The 22,312-nt window shown below is 43.5% G+C and overlaps 2 protein-coding genes across 4 annotated transcripts; one reads left to right on the forward strand and one right to left on the reverse strand.

The window, feature by feature from the left end:
- The first annotated feature begins 1,453 nt into the window (after nucleotides 1-1,453).
- On the forward strand, nucleotides 1,454-10,625 carry nemp2 (nuclear envelope integral membrane protein 2). 3 transcript variants are annotated; one of them, XM_071340778.1, is made up of 9 exons: nucleotides 1,454-1,638; nucleotides 2,055-2,164; nucleotides 2,403-2,643; nucleotides 2,746-2,818; nucleotides 5,658-5,748; nucleotides 7,526-7,640; nucleotides 8,385-8,610; nucleotides 8,804-8,956; nucleotides 9,296-10,625. In XM_071340778.1, exons 1-9 carry the CDS (start codon nucleotides 1,536-1,538, stop codon nucleotides 9,684-9,686), a joined length of 1,503 nt encoding a protein of 500 aa, XP_071196879.1. In that variant the 5' UTR covers nucleotides 1,454-1,535; the 3' UTR covers nucleotides 9,687-10,625. The 3 variants fall into 3 exon arrangements, with proteins under 3 accessions (XP_071196879.1, XP_071196880.1, XP_071196877.1); XM_071340779.1 differs by having other exon boundaries at nucleotides 8,807-8,956; XM_071340776.1 differs by having other exon boundaries at nucleotides 1,455-1,638; nucleotides 8,756-8,956.
- On the reverse strand, nucleotides 10,465-21,932 carry mfsd6b (major facilitator superfamily domain containing 6b). The gene is made up of 7 exons (XM_071340775.1): nucleotides 21,528-21,932; nucleotides 18,455-20,074; nucleotides 15,025-15,122; nucleotides 13,751-13,912; nucleotides 12,817-12,915; nucleotides 12,227-12,492; nucleotides 10,465-11,858 (listed from the first exon to the last, which is right to left on the reverse strand). The coding sequence occupies exons 2-7, from the start codon at nucleotides 20,068-20,070 to the stop codon at nucleotides 11,697-11,699; spliced, it is 2,403 nt and encodes an 800-aa protein (XP_071196876.1). The 5' UTR covers nucleotides 20,071-20,074; nucleotides 21,528-21,932; the 3' UTR covers nucleotides 10,465-11,696.
- Between the last annotated feature and the right edge of the window lie 380 nt (nucleotides 21,933-22,312).

The following is a 22,312-nucleotide window of genomic DNA, read 5'->3' on the forward strand; positions in this document are numbered from 1 at the left end:
CTCTTCAACCGATCGCTGACCACACTTGCCCGCCCGTCCAGCATCACTACTCTGGACGGTTCTGACTTAGAATATACCTAGGTGTCTGGTTAGACTGTAAACTCTCCTTCCAGACTCACATTAAGCATCTCCAATCCAAAATTAAATCTAGAATCGGCTTCCTATTTCACAACAAAGCATCTTTCACTCATGCTGCCAAACATACCCTCGTAAAACTGACCAACCTACCATTCCTTGACGTCATTTACCAAATAGCCTCCAACACTCTACTCAGCAAATTGGATGCAGTCTATCACAGTGACATCCGTTTTGTCACCAAAGTCCCATATACTACCCACCACTGCAACCTGTATGCTCTCGTTGGCTGGCCCTCGCTTCATATTCGTCGCCAAACCCACTGGCTCCAGGTCATCTATTAGTCTTTGCTAGGTAAAGCCCCGCCTTATCTCAGCTCACTGGTCACCATAACAGCACCCACCCGTAGCATGCGCTCCAGCAGGTATATCTCACTGATCACCCCCAAAGCCGCCTTTCCTTCAAGTTTTGGCCGCCTTTCCTTCAAGTTCTCTGCTGCCAATGACAGGGACGAACTTCAAAAATCACTGAAGCTGGAGGGTCATATCTCCCTCACTAACTTTAAGCACCAGCTGTCAGAGCAGCTCACAGATCACAGATCACTGCACCTGTACATAGCCCATCTGTAAATAGCCCATCCAACTACCTCATCCCCCATACTGTTATTTATTTTTGCTCCTTTGCACCCTAGTATCTCTACCTGCACACTCATCTTCTGGACATCTATCACTCCAGTGTTTAATTGCTATATTGTAATTATTTCGCCAATATGGCCCATTTATTGCCTTACCTCCCTTATCCTACCTCATTTGCACACACTGTATATAGACTTTTTTCTATTGTATTATAGACTGCATGTTTGTTTATTCCATGTGTAACTCTGTGTGTTGTTTGTGTCGCACTGCTTTGCTTTATCTTGGCCAGTTCGCAGTTGTAAATGAACTTGTTCTCAACTAGCCTCCCTGGTTAAATAAAGGTGAAATAAAAAAAATGGCTTTCACATCTACCTTAAGGATCCACGAGGGGGAACCACAGGGGGCACCCAAAGGTACTCGGAAGTCGGAAATTATCAAACTATCCCAGGCAATGGTGTTATTATTGATAAAATAATAACTTGATTATTTCTTGCAACACGTATTATTTAGCCAGAAATTGCCTAAACACGCTCATTCTTGTCACGCTTTCAGTTTCAATGCAGATACTGATCAAGGCTAAAGCAATCAATCACGGTTGCGTGAACTACAACTGAAAGTACGTGATGCAAGCTCTAGCTGTTAAATAATTGTAAAACAACATCAAAGCATATAAATATATATTCAAAAAACATACATGTAGATAGTTTGTTCACCAGAGAAAAACTTGATATGTTTATCAATATCGTTTACTTTGGTCTAATTCGTAACCACCGAATTTGAAAGTACAGTAAACAACAATAGCTTGCTTGCTAACAACAACTAGGAATGATGAATCTTTGCTCCGATATATCAATTTTATCCATTTTAGCTGTACTGGCAAATGTCGTATGTGTACAAGTTGAAGGAAGCCTTGGCTTTTCAGACGCAGGTGAATGTTGTAGCTAAGTAATGACTGTGACGTTAGCTAGCCTATCTTGCTAACGACAGTATTTTTCCCCCCTATCCACTATTGTTCTTAGGTAACGTAGCTAGCTAGTTGGCTATTTAGCTAACTAGTCGGTTTATTTTGTGTAACATCCATATTACTGTATGATTGGTCTGTCAATTAATTCAGAGCAACGTTTGCTAGTAGTAACGTTAGCCAACTACATACGTTAGCTAAATTATCCATTAACATTAGCTAGTCCACGAAGAGCAATAATCTTGTGAATTTACTTAGCTAGCTAGCTACTAACCATTTTAGCTAGGTAACGTACTAGCCATTAGTAAACTAACTAGCTTACTAATTTCACATTAAATATAGCTACTATGTCTGATTAACAAGCTATTGTTGTATTCTTCCAGACTGCACATATCTTAAAGAAAATCAAAACACCACCCATTTTGGAACAAGATGTTTCTGTTACAGTTCTGGCACAGTGATCAAATGGAAAGACATCTGGTCCACCTTTCAGGTAAGAAAGCTACACATGTCTTGTAGGTATACCATGGGTGCTTGCTTCACAACAGCTCATGATTAACTGTTGATACACATGTGTACACCAAACACGAGACACTTTTTGTGTGTCTATATGCTCCCATACAATAAATTAGCCAAGTTACTGCAATTACATGATAGTTGTCGTTACTATGTTGTAACAGCAACAAACCAAACATTGCTCATATAATGCATCTATCTGACTCTTCTTCAAGGTGCGTGTGACAGGTGAAGAAGGGGTCTACATTGTGTACCCCATGGAGGGGACCAGGAACTGCTACGAGCCAGGCCACTTCCTCACGTTGTCCCGGTGCCTGGTCAACCACTATTGGCCTCCCAGCCCCAGTGTGGCCAGGGAGAAGAGCTTGGACATCCCACTGGAACAGGAGGATGTGTGCTTCATGGTGAAGACCCCGAGGGCCAATTCTGAGCACTCTCTACATGTCAGGGGCAAACGTGAGATTATCTTATTATTGTTGTTGTTAGTTATTGCAGTTAACCTACCGGTTTGGTCTAAAGTTCAGAATGATTATTAACAGCCATACTCTTTACTTACAGGGTTAAATAAAATACGATTTGGACTCTTTGCATGTGGCCTCGCCCTCTTCTACTTTGCTGGGGCTTTGTGTAGGTAAGGTTTTACCATTCTCACGCTGTGTGTGTGTTAGTTATATTTAGTAGCTCTCAATCCTATTGTCCTGGTAAACATGCAGTGTGAGACTTTAAGGTCCAATGCAGACATTTTTATCTCAACATCAAAACATTTCTGGGTAACAATTTAGTACCTTACTGTGATAAAAATGAACAAAAATAGCTTCTCAGCTAAATGCAATTTCTGAAGCAATAATTTTGCTAGGACTGTCTGGGAGTGGTCTGAGAGATGGGCCTAATTGGAGGAGCCTTATGGGAGGGATGTGCATCCTGAAAACTATCTGTTATTAGCAGAGGAGGGCAAGCTCTCTTAGTTATTGGTCTATTAAATTATAACAAAAACCCACCCAGCCAAACAAGCTGAAATTTCAGGTGGTCTTTTCAAACAGCTCTTACATTAAAAGTGCGTTATAATAATTTTCACAATTTCAGTATTATTCCAACCTCATAGTGTGTAAATATATATAAAACACAGGAAAAATCACGTTTTTGAATGCACTGCTCCTTTAAAAATGTGAATATTTCAGTAGCAGAAGAAGAACCATCCAGTAGGCCACATATACAGGGCCTTCGGAAAGTATTCAGACCCCTTGACTTTATCCACATTTTGTTACCTTACAGCCTTATTCTAAAATGGATGAAATAAATACAAATCTTCAGCAATCTACATACAATACCCCATCATGACAAAGCGAAAACAGATTTTTAGAAATGTTTGCAAAAAATAGCAAAACAGAAATGCCGTATTTACCTTTGAAATGAGACCCAAAATTGAGCTCAGGTGCATCCTGTTTCCATTGATCATCCATGAGATGTTTCTACAACTTGATTGAGTCCACCTGTGGTAAATTCAATTGATTGGACATGATTTGAAAAGGCACACACCTGTCTATATAAGGTCCTACAGTTGACAGTGCATGTAAGAGCAAAAACCATGCCATGAGGTCTCTTTCTCTTCTCTCGGAGGACCTGAGCCCTAGAACCATGCCTCAGGACTACCTGGCCTGATGACTCCTTGCTGTCCCCAGTCCACCTGGTCGTGCTGCTGCTCCAGTTTCAACTGTTCGGTCTGCGGCTATGGAACCCTGACCTGATCACCGGACGTGCTACCTTGTCCCGCACCTGCTGTTTTCGACCCTCTCTCTCTACCGCACCTTCAGTCTCTAACTCTGAATGATCGGCTATGAAAAGCCAACTGACATTTACTCCTGAGGTGCTGATATGTTGCACCCTCTACAACCACTGTGATTATTATTATTTGACCCTGCTGGTCATCTATGAACGTTTGAACATCTTGGCCATGTACTGTTATAATCTCCATCCGGCACAGCCAGAAGAGGACTGGCCACCCCTCAGAGCCTGGTTCCTCTCTAGGTTTCTTCCTAGGTTTTGGCCTTTCTAGGGAGTTTTTCCTAGCCACTGTGCTTCTACACCTGCATTGCTTGCTGTTTGGGGTTTTAGGCTGGGTTTCTGTGTAGAACTTTATGACACCGGCTGATGTAAAAAGGGCTTTATAAATGAATTTGATTGATTGATTGATGAGGTCGAAGAAATTGTCTGTAGAGCTCAGAGACCGGATTGTGTTGAGGCAAAGATCTGGGGAAGGGTACCAAAAAATGTTTGCAGCATTGAAGGGCCCCAAGAACACAGTGGCCCCCATCATTCTTAAATGGAAGAAGTTTGGAACCACCAAGACTCTTCCTAGAGCTGGCCGTCCGGCCAAACTGAGCAATCGGGGGAGAAAGGCCTTGGTCAGGGTGGTGACCAAGAACCCGATGGTCACTCTGCGAGAGCTCCAGAGTTGCTCTGTGGAGATGGTTATCCTTCTGGAAGATTCTCCCATCTCTGCAGCACTCCCCCAATCAGGCTTTTATGGTAGAGTGGCCAGATGGAAGCCACTCCTCACTAAAAGGCACACGACAGCCTGCTTGTAGTATGCCAAAAGGCACTTAAAGGCTCTCTGACCATGAGAAACAAGATTCTCTGGTTTGATGAAACCAAGATTGAACTCTTTGGTCTGAATGCCAAGCGTCACGTCTGGAGGAAACCTGGCACCATCTCTACGGTGAAGCATGTTGGTGGCAGCATCATGCTGTGGGGATGTTTTTCAGCGGCAGGGACTGGGAGACTAGTCAGGATCGAGGCAAAGATGAACGGAGCAAAGTACAGAGAGATCCTTGATGAAAACCTGCTCCAGAGCACTCAGAACCTCAGACTGGGGGTGAAGGTTCACCTTCTAACAGGATGACGACTCAAAGCACACAGCCAAGACAACGCAGGAGTGTCTTCGGGACAAGTCTCTGACAAGTCTCTGGCCCAGCCAGAGCCCAGACTTGAACCCGATCAAACATTTCTGGAGAGACCTGAAAATAGCTGTGTAGCAACGCACCCCATCCAACCTGACAGAGCTTGAGAGGATCTGCAGAGAAGAATGGGAGAAACTCCCCAAATACAGGTGTGCCAAGCTTGTAGTGTCATACCCAAGAAGACTCAATGCTGTAATCGCTGCCAAAGGTGCTTCAACAAAGTACTGAGTAAAGGGTCAGAATACTTATGTAAATGTGATATTTATGTTTTCAAAAAATCTGTTTTTGCTCTGTCATTATGGGGTATTGTGTGTAGATTGATGAGGATTTATTTTTGTTTTATACATTTTAGAATAAGGCTGTAACGTAACAAAATGTGGAATAAGTTCAGGGTTCTGAATACTTTCCGAAGGCACTGTAGTTCTACAACTGAATTGATCCTGTGATTGAGCTATTCTAGGTTGAATAGTGGTACTACAGAAAACAATAATGTATATTTTTCTTTTTTGGCAGGAGTTCTTTGTTTTTTTATTCCTCAGGAATCTTAGTGGGAGTTCTCTCCATTGTTGTCTTTCTGCTGTTGATCCTGAAAAACGCTATACCGGTAAGAATCACCTTTAGGCTCAAGCTGTTATTGCTTTAGGCTAATTATAAAAGGAGCCCCACATTTCAATTTGACAAGCTTTGCTAATCAGTACGGTCAATGCACTCTACTTAATTTTCCTGCTTTGTTTTACCATAGCCCTTTACACGTGCATGTAGTGGCTGTACAGTAACATTCTATACATGACGTCAGAGCTCAGGGTCTCCACTTAACAGCTCTGTATGGGTTTTTGACAGAAGTTGATCCATCCCTCCTGCAAATTTGGCAACTTTTGAATTTGTTTTGTTGTCTGAGTGAAGCAAATGCTGTAAATTACGAGGACTCAATGTATATAGAAAGACATTAAGGATTATAATAAATACCGCTTTGATCTCATGCAAGCAAGCCAAACACTCGTGCACTTCACTTTTCCATATCATTAAACTCATGTAATATACAACCTGAAGAAGGCACAGTGACGCTGAAACATTTTAAACTAATAAATTACTGTAAGCTTGTATATAGCTCGTGCAACTCTCCATACTTTTCTACAGCCTATAGTTTGCTCGCTGTTATTCAGCACCTCTACCAACTTTCTTTGGGTGTGCACCAGCTCATGCTTTTTATTATTCAAGCAAGCAAAACACCCGTGAGTCCAAATGTGCACTTCACTTTTCCATATAATAACACTCATGTAACATACTGTATAAACGTTTATGATCACTATGTTTGATGTACAGTTACAAGCTGGCATGGTGTTATACCCTGGGTTGTCCTGAACACAATGAACCTATGTTTCTGTATCGTGAAAACGCATCTGGGTCAGGTGGGCATAATTTGAACGTTTTTTATATTGCCAACATGATTAGCTAAAGAATAAAATACGACCTTACAGTGTTAGGTTATCACAAGGCAAATTCATAGAAGCAGATCGTTATTTTGGTGTGCTTAGAATGGAGTCATGAGTGCTTCTCTGAATGGCCTTATAATTTAGCTAGTCATGCTCAAGGACAGATCGGCAGATTCTTGTGAGCCAAATTCACTTATGTGTATTAAAGTGGTAAAGATTGTTTCATATTTGGTGCCATATTCCTAGCACGTAATGATTACATCAAGCTTGTGACTCTACAAACTTGTTGGATGCGTTTGCTGTTTGTTTTGGTTGTGTTTCAGATTATTTTGTGCCCAATATAAATTAATGGTAAATAATGTATTGTCATTTTGGATGTACTTTTATTGTAATTAAGAATATAATATGTTTCTAAATATATCTACATTAATGACAGTCGGCACTTCAACCTCATAGTTATTGTATAATTTCAAGTCCAGAGTACAGATCCAAAACATTTGACACTGTCCCAAGTGTCCCAAGGAGCTCACTGTTCCAAGGAGCTCACTGTATATAAAAGGTCATTGCACTGCCTAAAGACTTGATCCAAATGATTAATCAGGGTGATTGATTGAAATTAGTTTTAGTTTAATGTGATGGGAGACACCCTTTCCTGGACCAAACATATACTTATTCTTAGCTAGGAGATATGCCCTCCATAACCGGGGATTAGCCTACCACCCCAGCCCCCTCAGAACTTGCCCTTTTGGACATAGCCTCCACCGTGCCTGTAAAATCAGATGGCCAGACCCCAAACGTGTCACTCTGGCCTGGCTTATCCTAAAGAGAGATGTCTTTAACTGTAGAATCTAACATTTGGAGAGAGTTATTCAATAGAGAAAGAGTCCTTTGGGTGGCTCAGATGAATTAGGTTTACCTTGTTATATTACCTGCCTGTGTCACCTCCAGAGGGCCATGTTCATCACGCTGTTTGGTGCTGGCTCCGGCCTGTCCTACCTGGGATACCAGACGCTGTTCAACCACTGGGAAGACATCACGACGCTCTACTGGAGACATGCCTTGGGTGAGTTGGTTTAGTTAAGAGATTGTTGCTTAAAATAAGGTCAGTAACTAAGACTTGAACTGTTCAGTTAGCAGTAGGAAGCATTTAGCCTACATTGAAATTCTGTCTTTGCGAGGCCTTGCACATTTGAACCCAGTATGAACACTGTTTACATGAAGGCCCCTGATAAATGATATGCTCTCACTACAGACATGATACCGTAATATATTCATGACTAATGAGGATGGGTCAGTGTCCACTCTGAGTCATTCACTCCCAGGAGTCTGTCATAATAAGAGGGCCAAGTGGATGTGGAGTGGTGAAGTAGCCTACAGTTACTGACTGCCTCTCCACACTCCTCAATGGAGTGGATTTTCTGCCAAATCAATTTGCCCTCTCTCTATGCACACACTGGGTTGAAAATGGTTGAATCCGCAGGCACGTTAGGATTAAGAGCGTGCGGCAATGCTGCTGGAACATTGATTTCTGTGCTTGGAAACAAAAGGGCTTTGGGTGGATTAGCTTTCAAATGTGTTCTTTTCACCCTTACTGGCATGCCTCAAATCCACTGCGTTCCACTGTTCCAATTACACAGGGCTTTCAATTGGAGTATTTCATCTTAACCGGTTACGTTTTTGTTTCTGTGTCTTTGCTTATGTTGCTTTCTCTATAAAAATATCATAATCACATAGAACCAACAGATCTCTCCATTTCTCTCTCCCTCTCTTCCTCTTTCCATCACTTCATAATTTTCTCTATTTCCAGGCTACCTGGTAGTAACGGGCCTGATCAGCTGGGCGGTTTGCTACAAGCACGGGCCCATCAGCAGCGAGCTCACCCTGTCCCTACTGACCTGGGGGCTCCAGTGCCTGGCCATGGGCCTCATGTACTACGGAGTGACCTACCCCCAGGCTTCCTACCTACTCCTGGGCATCCTGCTGGTGCTCAAGGCTCTGCCCTATGCCTACAGACTGCTGCTGGCGACATGCAGGTACACAGTCAATTTGTGGTTTGACATTAGATATACTACTAAGGTGGATTTGGGTAATGGAGATTAATAGTATAGGCTTTTTAGCAGATGCTTTTGATCCAAAGTTGTGTGTTTGATTGATGGCTGCCCTCCCTCTCTCCCCCAGGCTAACAGGGCGTCTCCTTTCCTCTCTCTTGCGTGTGTTTGGGCGTAGCAGGAAGCCCCAGGTACGCCTCCTCACAGATGAGGAGTACAGAGAGCAGGGGGAGGTGCACACCACAGCCTCCCTTGAGGAGCTCAGGAGGCTCTGCACTACGCCTGGCTTCCCTGCCTGGGAAATGGTCCTCCGACTACGCTCCCCACAACGGTACGGGACAAACACGTGAACTACACTACTCACATCCTAACTAAAGTAGGACACATCTTGTCATCAGGATCCAAATCAAATCATATTGTATTAGTCACATTCGCCGAATACAACAGGTGTAGACCTTACAGTGAAATGCTTACTTACGAACCCCTAACCGACAGTGCAGTTTCAAAAAATACGGATAAGAATAGCTCCCTGCATTTAAAACATCACAACAGTATGAGACTGACACACAAATATTCTGAACTTTCTGCTCTAAAAGCACCCAGATGATGAGAGCTTGACTGAACGGAGTGCTGGTGAATAACTCAACTCTCTGCTAAATGACATTTCTAGGTTTGCAGCCTTCCTGACGGACGGCGGCCACGTGACCCCGGGGGAGCAGCAGAATCACGGACAGCAGTACGGCCCGGGTGCAGCCAACAACGAGGACATGCTCTTCACCTCCGCCCAGCACAGGGTGCTGGGGCTGGGCGCTGACGAGGACCTCAGCGAAGACGAGATGGACAGCTCCGTCAGGGCTCCGCCTACACCTAGCCCCCTCCCACTCTACACACCAACCACCCCCACCACCATGCCCCGTCCGGACAGCTCCGCCCCCTGGCAGCCCCCACCCTATTCCGCCCCTTTCTACCCTCCCTATCCTCCCGCCCCTGCCGCCTTCACCCCGCCTTCAGAGCCCCATGTCATCGAGGACGTTGAGGAGGAGGACATGGAGCTGTTCTAAGATCAGATTTTAAACCTCTGTAGTGGACAGGTTGGTTCCTAATATGGCCAGTTAACACTAGGGGGCAATACCACTCAGGTTGATCTTTGGGGTCGAACATGCTGGCAAAAAATATTTTAAGTGATTTATGAACTCGATTGAATGATTGATCAACATCTTCATACAGAATGAATCGACATAAAACACATTAACAGCTAGGAGTATAAATTAAGCTTCATCATATGTCCCAAATAGAATCCCACTATAAATCTAGTCCGAGTGATTGTGAATCATAATTCCACCTAAGAGGAGACGGGGGTCTTGGTGTGCCTATCCTATCCTGGCTCAGAGATATATGTATATTTTTAAGGGGGTGCCTTGAGTTAATCTGACTTTGGGGTTCCCACTCTACACTGCAAATGAAATCAAAGCAGAATTCTCCATCTCGAATCCAAAACTCTGCATCATAATTGCAGGAATCACAAGAATGACTTTGAACTCATGTTTACAGCTCTCAGGTAAACCAGCAACAATCACGAGTACATCGTTTTTTCCTCCTCCTGCGTGTGGTAAGTGCCTGGGGTTTTGAGACCTGCTTCCCTGCTGGGTCACTGTAACAAACTCTCACGTACTCTCTTCTTGGCTGTGGAATCCAGTCAACTACTATCTACCGCCCCCACTTGGCTGCTTAGGAAACTGCCGCCTTTGACAGCCAGAACAGCCGATCACATGCTGTAAACATCGAAGGGAGATTTTGATTGGACCAAATCTGTCAAAAGCAATGTTTTTCTCCTGCAGGCCAGAGAAAAAAAAGAAAGTTTATTGTAATTTTATATCAAACATCATTTTTTAATGTTTTTGTATTTTGGGAATGATGATTTGGGGTATTATGATCCAAGGATGATTCTTTTTAAGGTTTGTTTCAATTAATTAATAAATAAGCCCATCTTTTTCCAGTGACATTGTATTGTGAACTGATGTTTCACCTTAAAGAGATACAAAAAGGCCACAGAGCACTGAGAGTAGTAAAGGTTGCCTGATTTAAAATAAATAGGCTTAGGCTACATAGCAGACAAGCCATGTCATGTAAAATGGTCTGGTCATTACAACATCTGAACAGTTTTAGATAGTCCTGGAGGAAAGCAGTTTGACATATTTGCAATTTCTGTCTAAATAAGACTGTGGTTCAATATTTTATGTTTGTGAAATTTTGGCCAGGCATTAGACAAATATGCATGTGAAAATACATTCACAGAGGGGAGATCTCCATAACTAATGGAGTAATAGTTAAATAGACATTACAGACCCTGAAAGCCTGGTGGATATCAGATCTGACATGATCACTTCATAAACCTTTTTGAAATAAGTATTTTTCCCACGGCATCAGTGGTTGATAGTCAGACTCGACACAGTAAACATTTACATGTAATAGCAGGGCCACATTCAGGAGAGCAACTTGTTCCAGATATAGCCTAGTATGTAGAACAAACATGTCTCTCTGACTTTCTGTCAGTTCCAATCATAACATTTCTATCTGCAACATTCCACAACGTTTTCCTATTGAACGTGCCCCTAAACTCTATGTAAGCAGCCATTACACACATAGCTATTTAGATTGAGTGTGTCACTTCTGCATGAGTGTGAATCACCAACCTATGACGAGGCTCAGGCACTTGATCAGTTTGAGGGCCATTGAGATAAATAGAACCCTATTCAATCAAACCTAATATCCAGATTTCCAAGTTTAAAAAAATAACTTAACATTTTTACATCCATTTAAAAGTGCAACAGTAGCTACTTCAAGGCAAGAGCTTTTCCTCATATCCCTAAAGGCACTGGTTAAGTCCTCTGCTAAGAGGACAAATATAACCTCTCATTTTGGCCTGTATTTTTCTTCTGTCCAGTCTGTAAAACCATACTCTTCACTCTTTTAATAACTGGACTTCCGCCAGCCCTTGACTCTGTCGGTTGGTGGTGTTGCTTGGAAAACATTTTGGGACAGTTCCTCAAAATGTGCAATGTGTTCCCCCTTTACTGTGTGTGGCCAGTGGGGAGGGGTGGTTGGTCAGCAGGCATAGGGGGATCCTGGTCAGGTAGGGGGGGTCCCGTCTGTGGGGACCTGCTGGGGGGGTCTTGAGATGAGGACTGGGAGGTTTCCTCTGTTGGTTCATCTGTGCTGATCTCATTGATCTCCTACCAAACAGGGCAAGGGTAAAGTGTTGCATCATAGTTATTTGTAATACTGTAAGTATAGTACATGGCACAGATATGTAAAAATACCCTCATAAAATACAGTTCTAAAGGCAGGTATTATATTCTCACCTTTCTTCAAAATGGAACACATGACATAAAAAAATACAATTCTCAGGAGGACATCATACAACATGGAACCTTGGCTGGAACATGCACAAATCCCTAGATAAACCACTTGTTTTCCACATAAACCACCTACTGTTCCATTCTCTGCCCAGTGACATGCGCCTTTGGGCCCAGCCTCAAATCACAGCCTGAACCTAGAAGTCTATGCCTAAACCCCACGAGCTGCCACCCTGTCTACCTACCTCGAGCGGCTGATGGTTTTTGGCAGGGCTGCTCCTGGCCAGGACAGCGATCTCTCTGATCTGGTGCAGGGCGAAGGCCAGGGAGACCCAGGGCGAGGCGGACACCACCCAGGCGGGCTTGCTCATGTCCTCCTGGTCCTCCTGGTGCTTGGTCTTCCTTGGTGGTGGCGTTGTTGCGGCGACGTTATCTGATTGGATAACATCAATGGTTGCTATGGGAACAGGACTGGAGGGGACGGGAATGTTCTCCGCCAGCATTTTGGTATCTGGAAAACAACGTAAGCAACATTTTTCATAACGATTAAAAATGCTTATTCTGCTAAGATGTCTGGGTTAACAACTACCCCTATTATTAACATCCTAAACATGATTCATTCAGCATTCTAATGTCTATGAATATCTCAGTTGCTGATAGAAAAACTGGAGTTAGAGTTAGTGGTAGTACATGGTATGCTTGCCACATTGGGAGCCAGTCACTTCTCCATTAAGGGGCATAATAGGTGCAGCAAATGCTATTTTTCTGTAAGCTCATGCAGAGGCACAGCCTGAAGCAGACAGGGTAGGATAGGATCAACTTTATTAACACATACTTTTCTCCCCACTCTGCACAGCCAGCCATTGGATGAGAGCGAAGAGGAGGAGGATGACGAGGGAGGCGATTCCTATCCCTCTGAAGGTGTGGGCTGCTCCTAAACCATATCCCAAATAGACAAAAGTGTTCACAGTATTTCTTAATTCCAAATCAACCCCTAGCCCTTACTCCCTAGAACAGGGGTATTCAACTCTTACCCTACGAGATCCGAAGCCTGCTGGTTTTCTGTTCTACCTGATAATTAATTGCACGTATCTGGTGTCCCAGGTCTAAATCAGTTCCTGATTAGAGGGGAACAATGAAAGAATGCAGTGGAACTGGCTTCGAGGTCCAGCATTGAGTTTGAGGGCCCTAGGCTTTGGAAACAATCTTCAAATACTTTTATGTATTTCACTCATTGCTTTTCATATAACACTGAAACTGAAAAAATATATCAATTTCAGCACTGTAAGGGATATATTTTACCCCCCCAAAAAAACATTTCAGGGCATAGAGAGAGACACACAGCATTGTTATTCTGAGAGTGCAGCCAAATGCATTCCAGACCATATAATTCCTATCCTTATGATTTAGATGGGACTGGTGGTAGTTTATTAAGAGTTAAGACCTGGATTATCTTATGAAAACCACAGAGGACAGGGCATCTTTATAAGGAGGGGAGGCGTTGTAAAACATTTTGAAAAGGCATGTGTGACCACTATGACTGTGAGTTGGTCATGTAGAAGTCACCGTTGAAGCTGTAATCTGTAATCTGCAATAATGACTGCTCTTCTCAATGGTCATTTCAATTAATGACCATTTAACAAATTGTACCTTTAACGAGTGACACCAACAGTTCCATCTCTCATTGGTTGAACTGGGAGATACGCAATTCAATTCAATACAACTTCGATACAATCCAGCTGGGGTTTTTTCATCACAGTGGCTCTTACCAAAGAAGTTGACAAACACTCCCCCCACCATGGCCCCACAGCCCCGGCCCAGCCCCAGGTGCAGGCCCTGGAGGATACCCTGGGCAGAGGTCCTCAGCTCTGGAGGCACAGCAGCACTCAGGTAGGAGATACACGCTGCCCACACTGAGGCATGGGTCACACCTAGATAGACAGAGATACAGAGAGACTGAGTGAAAGAGAGAAACACACACTCAGGCACATCCACAAATACACATACATCATTACACTAGGTCAGGGCAGGGAGTAATATGATTAGGCCAAGTTATTGGCTTGTTAATTTAATATCATTAAACCTCCCCAGGGATATACAGTAGTAGGTCATGAAAAGAAACATCTGTAGAACAAACAAACATTTAAATGAAGTCCCTTTCACATTTTTGTATATAACCAGAAACAAACAAACAGACCCGTTAAACTGTAATTTGTTTTCATTAAAAGCTGTATACAACACCAGACTATTTGGGAGGGAAAGAAAATACATTTTGGGAGACATTTTCTAATTGATGTCAAAGGGAAGACATGTCCTGTGTGTGTTCGTGGCAGGTGACAGGCGAGAGAGAGTGGACTTAACCATCGTCATTAACACTCGCTTGGGTGTGTCATGTTTGAACTGGCTCAACTAGCCAGTTTACATCCAACACGCCTCATTTTCTCATTGTATAGCTACCAATAATAGGACAAAGCAATCAAACCTGCTACCATACCCTCCTTAGGCCTGTCTGGCTTGCCTCGCCCCCTATTCAGCTCTTTAGCTAGCCCATATCGTCACTATCCTCCCAGACCAGAGCTACGGCCATCATTTGTTTGTCTTGTTTGTTACTGTCATACTACTACTAGATTTTGAAATGAGATTGTGTGTGTCTCTAAGTTTCTCTAAACATAGTTATTTGGTGTTGTTACGCCTCTAGTGAATGATTACAATCATTATAAGCATCCTTCAATGTTACTTATTCGTGTATAGCTGCAACGTTGTAATTCATGGCCTAAATGTGGCTATCAGAGTAATCTAGATGCGGAGGAAAGGGGCGTTTTCCAGGCGAAGGACAAGCTTTTCTTGTCATTGAGGGAAGCTATCCTTTCCTGAAATGAACTCTGAGAGGCAACATGGCAACAACCTAAGTGCACTGAGGGCTCCCAGTCCAAACACTACTTCCTCCTCCTTTCAATCTAATGTCAACACTTATGCTAAGCTAAGTCAACAGATATCGCATGCGTTGCAGTGCCATGAGGCCCGAGACCCGGTGTAGCCTCACCTTGAAGGACCTCCATGGGCAGGACAACCCAGGCGTTCTCCAGGTAGGAGATGTACAGATAGCGGGCCGTGTTGCAGGCCAGCCCGATGTACAGCACCCTGGGGAGGAAAAGGGGAGGAGGAGAAGGTCAGATAACACTATTTCAATAGTCCACTACAGATGGTTTATAGATGATGAACTTTCACCTCTTTGATTAACTAACCATCCACCACTCCCCAACATAACCCTAAAACTATCCTAAAGCTATAGCAAGTTATTACATATCAACGGAGTTGCAGGTGAAAGTAAGGCCAAAGCTTAGAGGTTAAACCCGAACTGTTCCTGAACAGACTTCTGTATCATTCTGAACAGACTTCTGTATCATTCTGAACAGACTTCTGTATCATTCTGAACAGACTTCTGTATCATTCTGAACAGACTTCTGTATCATTCTGAACAGACTTCTATATCATTCTGAACAGACTTCTGTATCATTCTGAACAGACTTCTGTATCATTCTGAACAGACTTCTGTATCATTCTGAACAGACTTCTATATCATTCTGAACAGACTTCTGTATCATTCTGAACAGACTTCTGTATCATTCTGAACAGACTTCTGTATCATTCTGAACAGACTTCTATATCATTCTGAACAGACTTCTATATCATTCTGAACAGACTTCTATGTCCTTCATTCCCACACTGTTGGATGTTTGGTGCCCGTCTCCTATGACAACATCCTGTCCAATCAAACCCTTGACCTGATTCACCATACTCCCCTTTTCCCCCCCATAAATGTGCTGTTACATACACTGAGTATACCAAACATTAGGAACACCTTCCTAATATTGAGTTGCACCCTCCCCCCTTTTTTGCCCTCAGAACAGCTTCAATTCGTCGGGGCATGTACTCTACAAGGTGTCAAAAGTGTTCCACAGGGATGCTGGCCCATGTTGACTCCAATGCTTCCCACAGTTGTGTCAAGTTGGCTGGATGCCCTTTCGGTGGTGGACCATTCTTGATACACACGGGAAACTGTTGAGCATGAAAAACCCAGCAGTGTTGCAGTTCTTGACACAAACAAAGGCGCATGGCACCTACTACCAATACCCTGTTCAAAGGCACTTCAATCTTTTGTCTTGCCCATTCAACCTCTGAATGGCACATATACACAATCAATGTCTCAAGTGTCTCAAGGCTTAAAAATCCTTCATTAACCTGTCTCCTACTCTTCATCTACTGATTGAAGGGGATTCAACAAGTGACATCAATAAGGGATCATAGCTTTCACCTGGATTCACCTGGTCAGTCTATGGCATGGAAATAGAGTGTGTGTTGTGTATACTCAGTGTATGTGTGGGCATGAACACATTACAACTACAAAAAAATAATGCAAATATACTGACACATTTAAGAATTCCAGTTTACATACTGTATGCATATTTTACATATATTGACCTTGGACATACAATGCTATAGGTACTGTTTTAGGCTTTTTCTCTCATGAGCTATTTTCGAGCTGGGTGTGTGTGGCTCTTTAAGCCTGCGTCATACAGTGAGTCATTCTAACCCCGGGGCAGGCTGTGTCTGACAACACTAGGACCAGTCACAAGGACCAGATAACTGCTGCACAGAGACTAGAGCTGGACAGGAAAGGAGGCATGCACAGACTCATACACACAGCAGTCATCTAACTGGTCGATGTGTTACCATACACAGACACAAACAGACAGACAGCAACGACTATTTCAGTATTTATCTCCACATAGTCTTAGGCCCCATGTACATCTCAGACATGGAGAGATACCCATGCAAATCTTAACGTGAGACAGGCAATTTGAATAACAGCCTAATATGAAAATCCCCTGCACAGTGTTTCTGTGCTCACCAATCGATCCGCACAGGCATTTAGTTCAGGAGATCAATGGAGAGCCTCATGCTGAAGTAATGGACAGGATTGGGTTATACGCACACACGTCCCCAGAGGAACAAAAGGCTTCCACAGGCCCTGCCAGCAGGCCAGGCAGAAACCAGGCCATCAAACAAAGATCTGACAGAGTCCAGACACACACACCACACACACAGTGGAACTCTGTGGGAGAAGAGCAGAGCTCTCCTCCATCGATTCAGCACAGCACTGTCCATTCATTCTCTACAATGTAAGAAGTATAAATATTGTAAGAAGTATAAATATTGGTGTAAATGTTAGTTGTTTTTACACATGTATTAGTACTGCGTACAGTGCTTTTTACAAACTAATCCATAGTTAGTTTATCTATAGTTTGTTGATAATATGAATGCAATGGTTAGAGACTTTCCCATTGTCTAGGAAACTGCTCTGGCTGCACTTAAAACAACCATATTTGAATAACATAAGCGGCACATTGTAGCTTTGTACTGGGAGACCAGCCCTTGGCTAACCCTTGTTATTACAAATGATTCATCCTGTTCATAGATAGGCGTGGGTGATTTGGCAAGTGTCACCCGCCTGAGAAATATCACAGGGCAGACGGGAGACGGAAGAACTGACAAAAAACCCTCTCAGAGCTCTCAGGATGGGTCTTCCTGTTTACCAATGTTTCTTTCCTTCCCCTTAAGCAAAACACTGCATTTAAAGCTTTTGAATTGGAAAATAGCAAATGTCTAGAAAAAACAGCTTGTCCATTCTGCAAACTGTGTGCCAATTTGGGCAATGCCCACTTAGTCAACATTTGGGTTCCTGCCTTTCCCTCCTCTCCCTTCCTTTCGCTCTCTCTCTCCAATCCAAACAGACAATAAATCACAATTTAGAAAGAGAGAGAGAGAGAAAGAGATCATACTAGCTGGAGGGAGTAGGTCTCCCTCTTAGAAATGTATCAGAGCAGAGCTCTCCCAATGTCTGTCATCCTATGAATTGACCGTATGTTTGTTTGAGGCTGTTGGGGGGTCTGCTATAGCCTATGTAGCACACCTACGTCTTCCGTTAGCAGGCTACTGCATCACCACTGAAACTCCCTTACACTCCACTCACTCATTGTGTCACTCTAGCACTCAGCTTACTGGTCAGGTTCCCACAGGGACAGGGCAGGAAATTCACATAGATTGTCGATTCACTGAATTCACTGAATGCTTGAGGTTGTTTAAGTTCACTGACAAAAAGTAAACAAGTGTAAAGTCTGAACAAATGATCCTTTCTGATAAGCCTAAATCCCATCAAATCTCCAAGAAGGGTGAGCTATTATGTGTAATTCAATCAAACTGAAAGAAATAAAATAATATTGTGACTTTGCATACAAACTATACCAGAATAATCTAATTTTGGCCTTGCTTTTGTTGCCTGGTTCCAGATCAGTTTGTGCTGTCTAGTCAACTTCTAGGGTTATTGTCACGCAGGAGTTGACAAGACGTACAGAAACACAAACAGATCTGGGACCAGTCTATTGCTTTTGACCCATGCCCCCTTGATATACCTTATATGGCCGATGAGCTCGATGAGCTTGTGGCTGGTGAAGTAGGCTACCAGCTCCGAGATGTGGCTCAGCACCGAGCAGACTCCAAAAAGCGTGGTGGTCCCCTTCAGGTCCTCCAGGTGCCAGTAGAGGAAAGTGAACACGAAGCCGTAGCCGAATCCCATGAACCAGGCCACGAAGAGCACTGAGCCGTATTGTACACTGCACAGCAGCCGAAGGAGGTCCCAGTAAAGGAACCGCTGGCTGATGGAACTTTGAGATTCTAACGATTCCACCGTATGCCCTTCGGGAGATGAAACGCCACTGGACGTTTGAGAAGATTCCATATCCTGTCTCTTATCCTCCTCCACCTGTGCCTCCATTGGCCGATGGTCACTAGTACTACTCTCAAAGTAGAACTGAGTAGACACTATAAAAGCAACGGCCATCAGGACTCCAAAGACAATAAAGGCTATCTGGTAGTTCTTGTAGTCAGGCACGATGCAGCCGGTGCCCTGGATGAAGAGCTTGATGTGGGTGTGGTCGATCCAGATGCCCACGCACAGCATTGCCAGGCCCCAGCCCAGAGAGCCCCACATCCTCTGCAGACCATAGCGGTCCCGGTGGGGGCCCAGGTACTGCAGGGTGCGCGTGTCCACGATGGTCACGGCTGGAGCACTGAAGAACTCGCCGATGATGATGACCAGCAGGATCAGGAGGAAGATGGTTTGCACCTGGTCGTGGTTGGAGATGATGTCATAGACTTTGGTAGTGGTGGTTGTGGTGGTTGGTTTGGTCATGGTCAGATTTGAGGCAGGTTTTGAGCCGGCTGTTGTTGTTGCTACTGTTTTTGTTGTTGTTTTTGTTTTGGTGGTGGTGGTGGTGGAGGGGGAAGATGTCAACATTGTTGTGGAGATGGTGGAGGAAGGCACAGGTCCTGTGACAGTACTGGGTCCAGTGATATTACCACCATCGCTCCTCACATACCTGTGCAGGGGACCGCTAACTGAGTCTGATACAAAAGGGAGGGGGAAAAAGTCTCCACTCGCACCCCTGCGGTTCCTGCTGTGATTGGCCGACGGACCGATCTGGGCGGGACTGGTGGGGGACACGACTGTAGGTTTCCTTTCCACGCAGGTCATGGAGGCAGGCTTGATGAAGCCGATGCCGCTGTTGAACACCAACCAGCAGAAGACGGAGAACAGCAGCAACACCTTGCCCTTCTTGAAGCGGTCCGCCACCACCCCCCAAAAGGGGGCGCTGCAGAATTCTATGAAGTACCGAATCCCGACCAGCAGGCCGCTCTGGCTGGGCGTCATGCCCAGTTGCTTGTAGTAGACAGACAGCAACGGGTGCAGGGACCCATAGGCCGCATAGAAGAAGAAGTAGAAGACCTTGGAGATGAGTAAGTGGTTGTCGATCTGCACGCAGTTCCTCTCCAGGCAGTCATTGCTGGGGGTGGCAGGTGTGTCTGTCGGGGGTGATGCTGGACCTTGGGAGGCAGCGGTGGGGCCCGCACCTGCTGCTATCTGATCCAAGGTTTTGGACAGGGTGTTGAAGGGTTCTGCCATGACATACTTCCTCTTCTGATCCTCCTCGTCGTCTGTCAAGATGGCCACCTGGTCGTCACTCGCCATCTCCCTGGGGATGGGGGGAGGGGGAGAGGGAGGGGGAGAGAGATGACTGAAACAGTTTTTCACCCCCACCAGAATTAAAGGAACAATGTGTAATAAAAATGTCTGACCCAGACAATTTTGGCAAGCTATGGGAGATGGGCTGGCATGTCCATAAGATTGCAATGATAGTTTTAAACACATTTTGAAGCTGTATCTTTTTTTGTTAGAGAAGACAACAAAAACATAAACAATGGAGTAATACAACATTTTGGGTTATGACAGGCTAAGACAATAAACTAATAAGCTGATAAGGCATTTATTCGGCATGTCTGTCACCTTACCTACATTTCAGCACAACCGAACAGGACATTTGATTCAAGAAATCTTTTAAAAACGCATGGTGTTGTTACTCGACTGTGTTAAGTTAATTTCCATGAACTCTGAGCCAAAAAGATGTTGGAGGGGCCTCAATATCATATTTCCCAGCATGCTTTGTTGCAGGTTGATAGTTTTTTTTACATCTATCTTTCCTCAAGCACATTGATTGATTAATCTTATACTGTACAATTTTTCTAAACTAATCCAATCTGTAAGGGATTTATTGCACCTGTTCCTGAGATAGTTGTTCCAGTTTAAATGGTCTTGGTTGTGAAATCAAAATAGCAGTTATTGAAGGTTGTGAATGATTACATACTAAAGTATTGAATGCAACAATGATGTCTCTGTCACTAACAAACACAGGCATGGGTTGATATCTCTCACATTCACTCAAAAGGCATACTGGGAAATGTTCAAATACAGCCTTCGAACAGCAACCCAAGTGTCTTGTGTTTAACACCTAAACGCCTTGTGCTGAATAAACATGTTCATGTGGTAAAAAGCTTTACAGTGAGTTAACATGTTCTGGTATTTACTTGTGATTACAATCCAAACACTGTGACTCATTTTCATTGATATTCTAAATGCCTTGACATGTTGAAAATGTGTTACAGAAAAATGTTGAGCTATGTGTTCACATCCTAAAGACTTGTTTTTACAGTGACGGAGTATGATGTTCAAGCTCTTATATTTTGTTAGGGCTAGGGTATATGAAAGACTTGGAAAATATATAATAGCCCATTTGGCTACTGCCTCTACAGCAGGAGACATGACTTCACTATTCCCTGTAGCCTATACAATTATATATAAATGGTAGCCTGTAACTGTATAACTGTGCTCAGACCAGACATACATTGCTCGAGAGAAATATATGACTAGAGAATAATAAGCTGTTTTATTGCCGCAGCTCTGACAAAACCTATCATGTCCTTAGAAACGTTTCTTCTTGTAACCACACATTACATTGTTATTTTCTATATTCAACTTAAAATGGTAAAGAAACACCGAAGGGACATATCTAAGCTTGTTATTCCTGTGAACACAAATAAATATATTATTAAGAAGAAGAAAAAAACAAATAGACAGAGATATTTTCTTACCAAAATTATTGTTTCAAAGTTTCAAAGTTGTTCGAGGATAGACCGCTTGTAGAATGTAGCCTATCTTCTTGAGTCCATCATTTAGGTGTCCAATTGGCGATGACTGTCATCGGGTGAATAAACTATCGTTTAAAGTCACACCGACAAAAAAATAAATAAGTGTTCAATAGTAATCACAATTATATGGGGCAAGTAATATTGAACGCGTCTATTTCAGATAGAATTTCAGAGAAGTTTGCATTGACGTCATTTCTCGAGTGCCCACGACTGCCAGACCATTTCGGAGTTCGAGACACTGCTGCTGTGGAAGGGATTGCATACACACAGTCTAAAATGAGTCCGAGCATTGAATCAATGAGTGCATCTCAATAGTCTGAAGTGGTTTCCTCTCCTTGTCTATTCGCAGAACTGGCACAAATCCTAAAACGAAAAAACAGGATGGATGAATATTAGAATATGGTAGTAAGCAAATGGGGAGTTGCTTTTACATCTCAATTTATTTTATAAGTGCAGACAAAGAAAAGGAGTAGAGGAAGCCAGTTTGGAGAGCTGAGATGAGCCCTATTCCCTCATAGAACAACTGCCTTTGTGCCTGTCGAGCAAGGCACTTGGGGTAACGTGGGGTAAGTAGCTCCCCCTAAGAACAATGTCCAATTGCTGACACAAAAAAAGCAACATTTGGATAAAATGTGGTATGTGGGTGATGGTTATGCTTAGGCAGACAAACTATGAAGGGAAATAGGTGTCTACAGTTTACACTTTTGTTGTTATTTAACAAAATGTTG

This window comes from Salvelinus alpinus, chromosome 14, assembly GCF_045679555.1.
Source record: "Salvelinus alpinus chromosome 14, SLU_Salpinus.1, whole genome shotgun sequence".
In the NCBI taxonomy this organism is placed as follows: domain Eukaryota; kingdom Metazoa; phylum Chordata; class Actinopteri; order Salmoniformes; family Salmonidae; genus Salvelinus; species Salvelinus alpinus.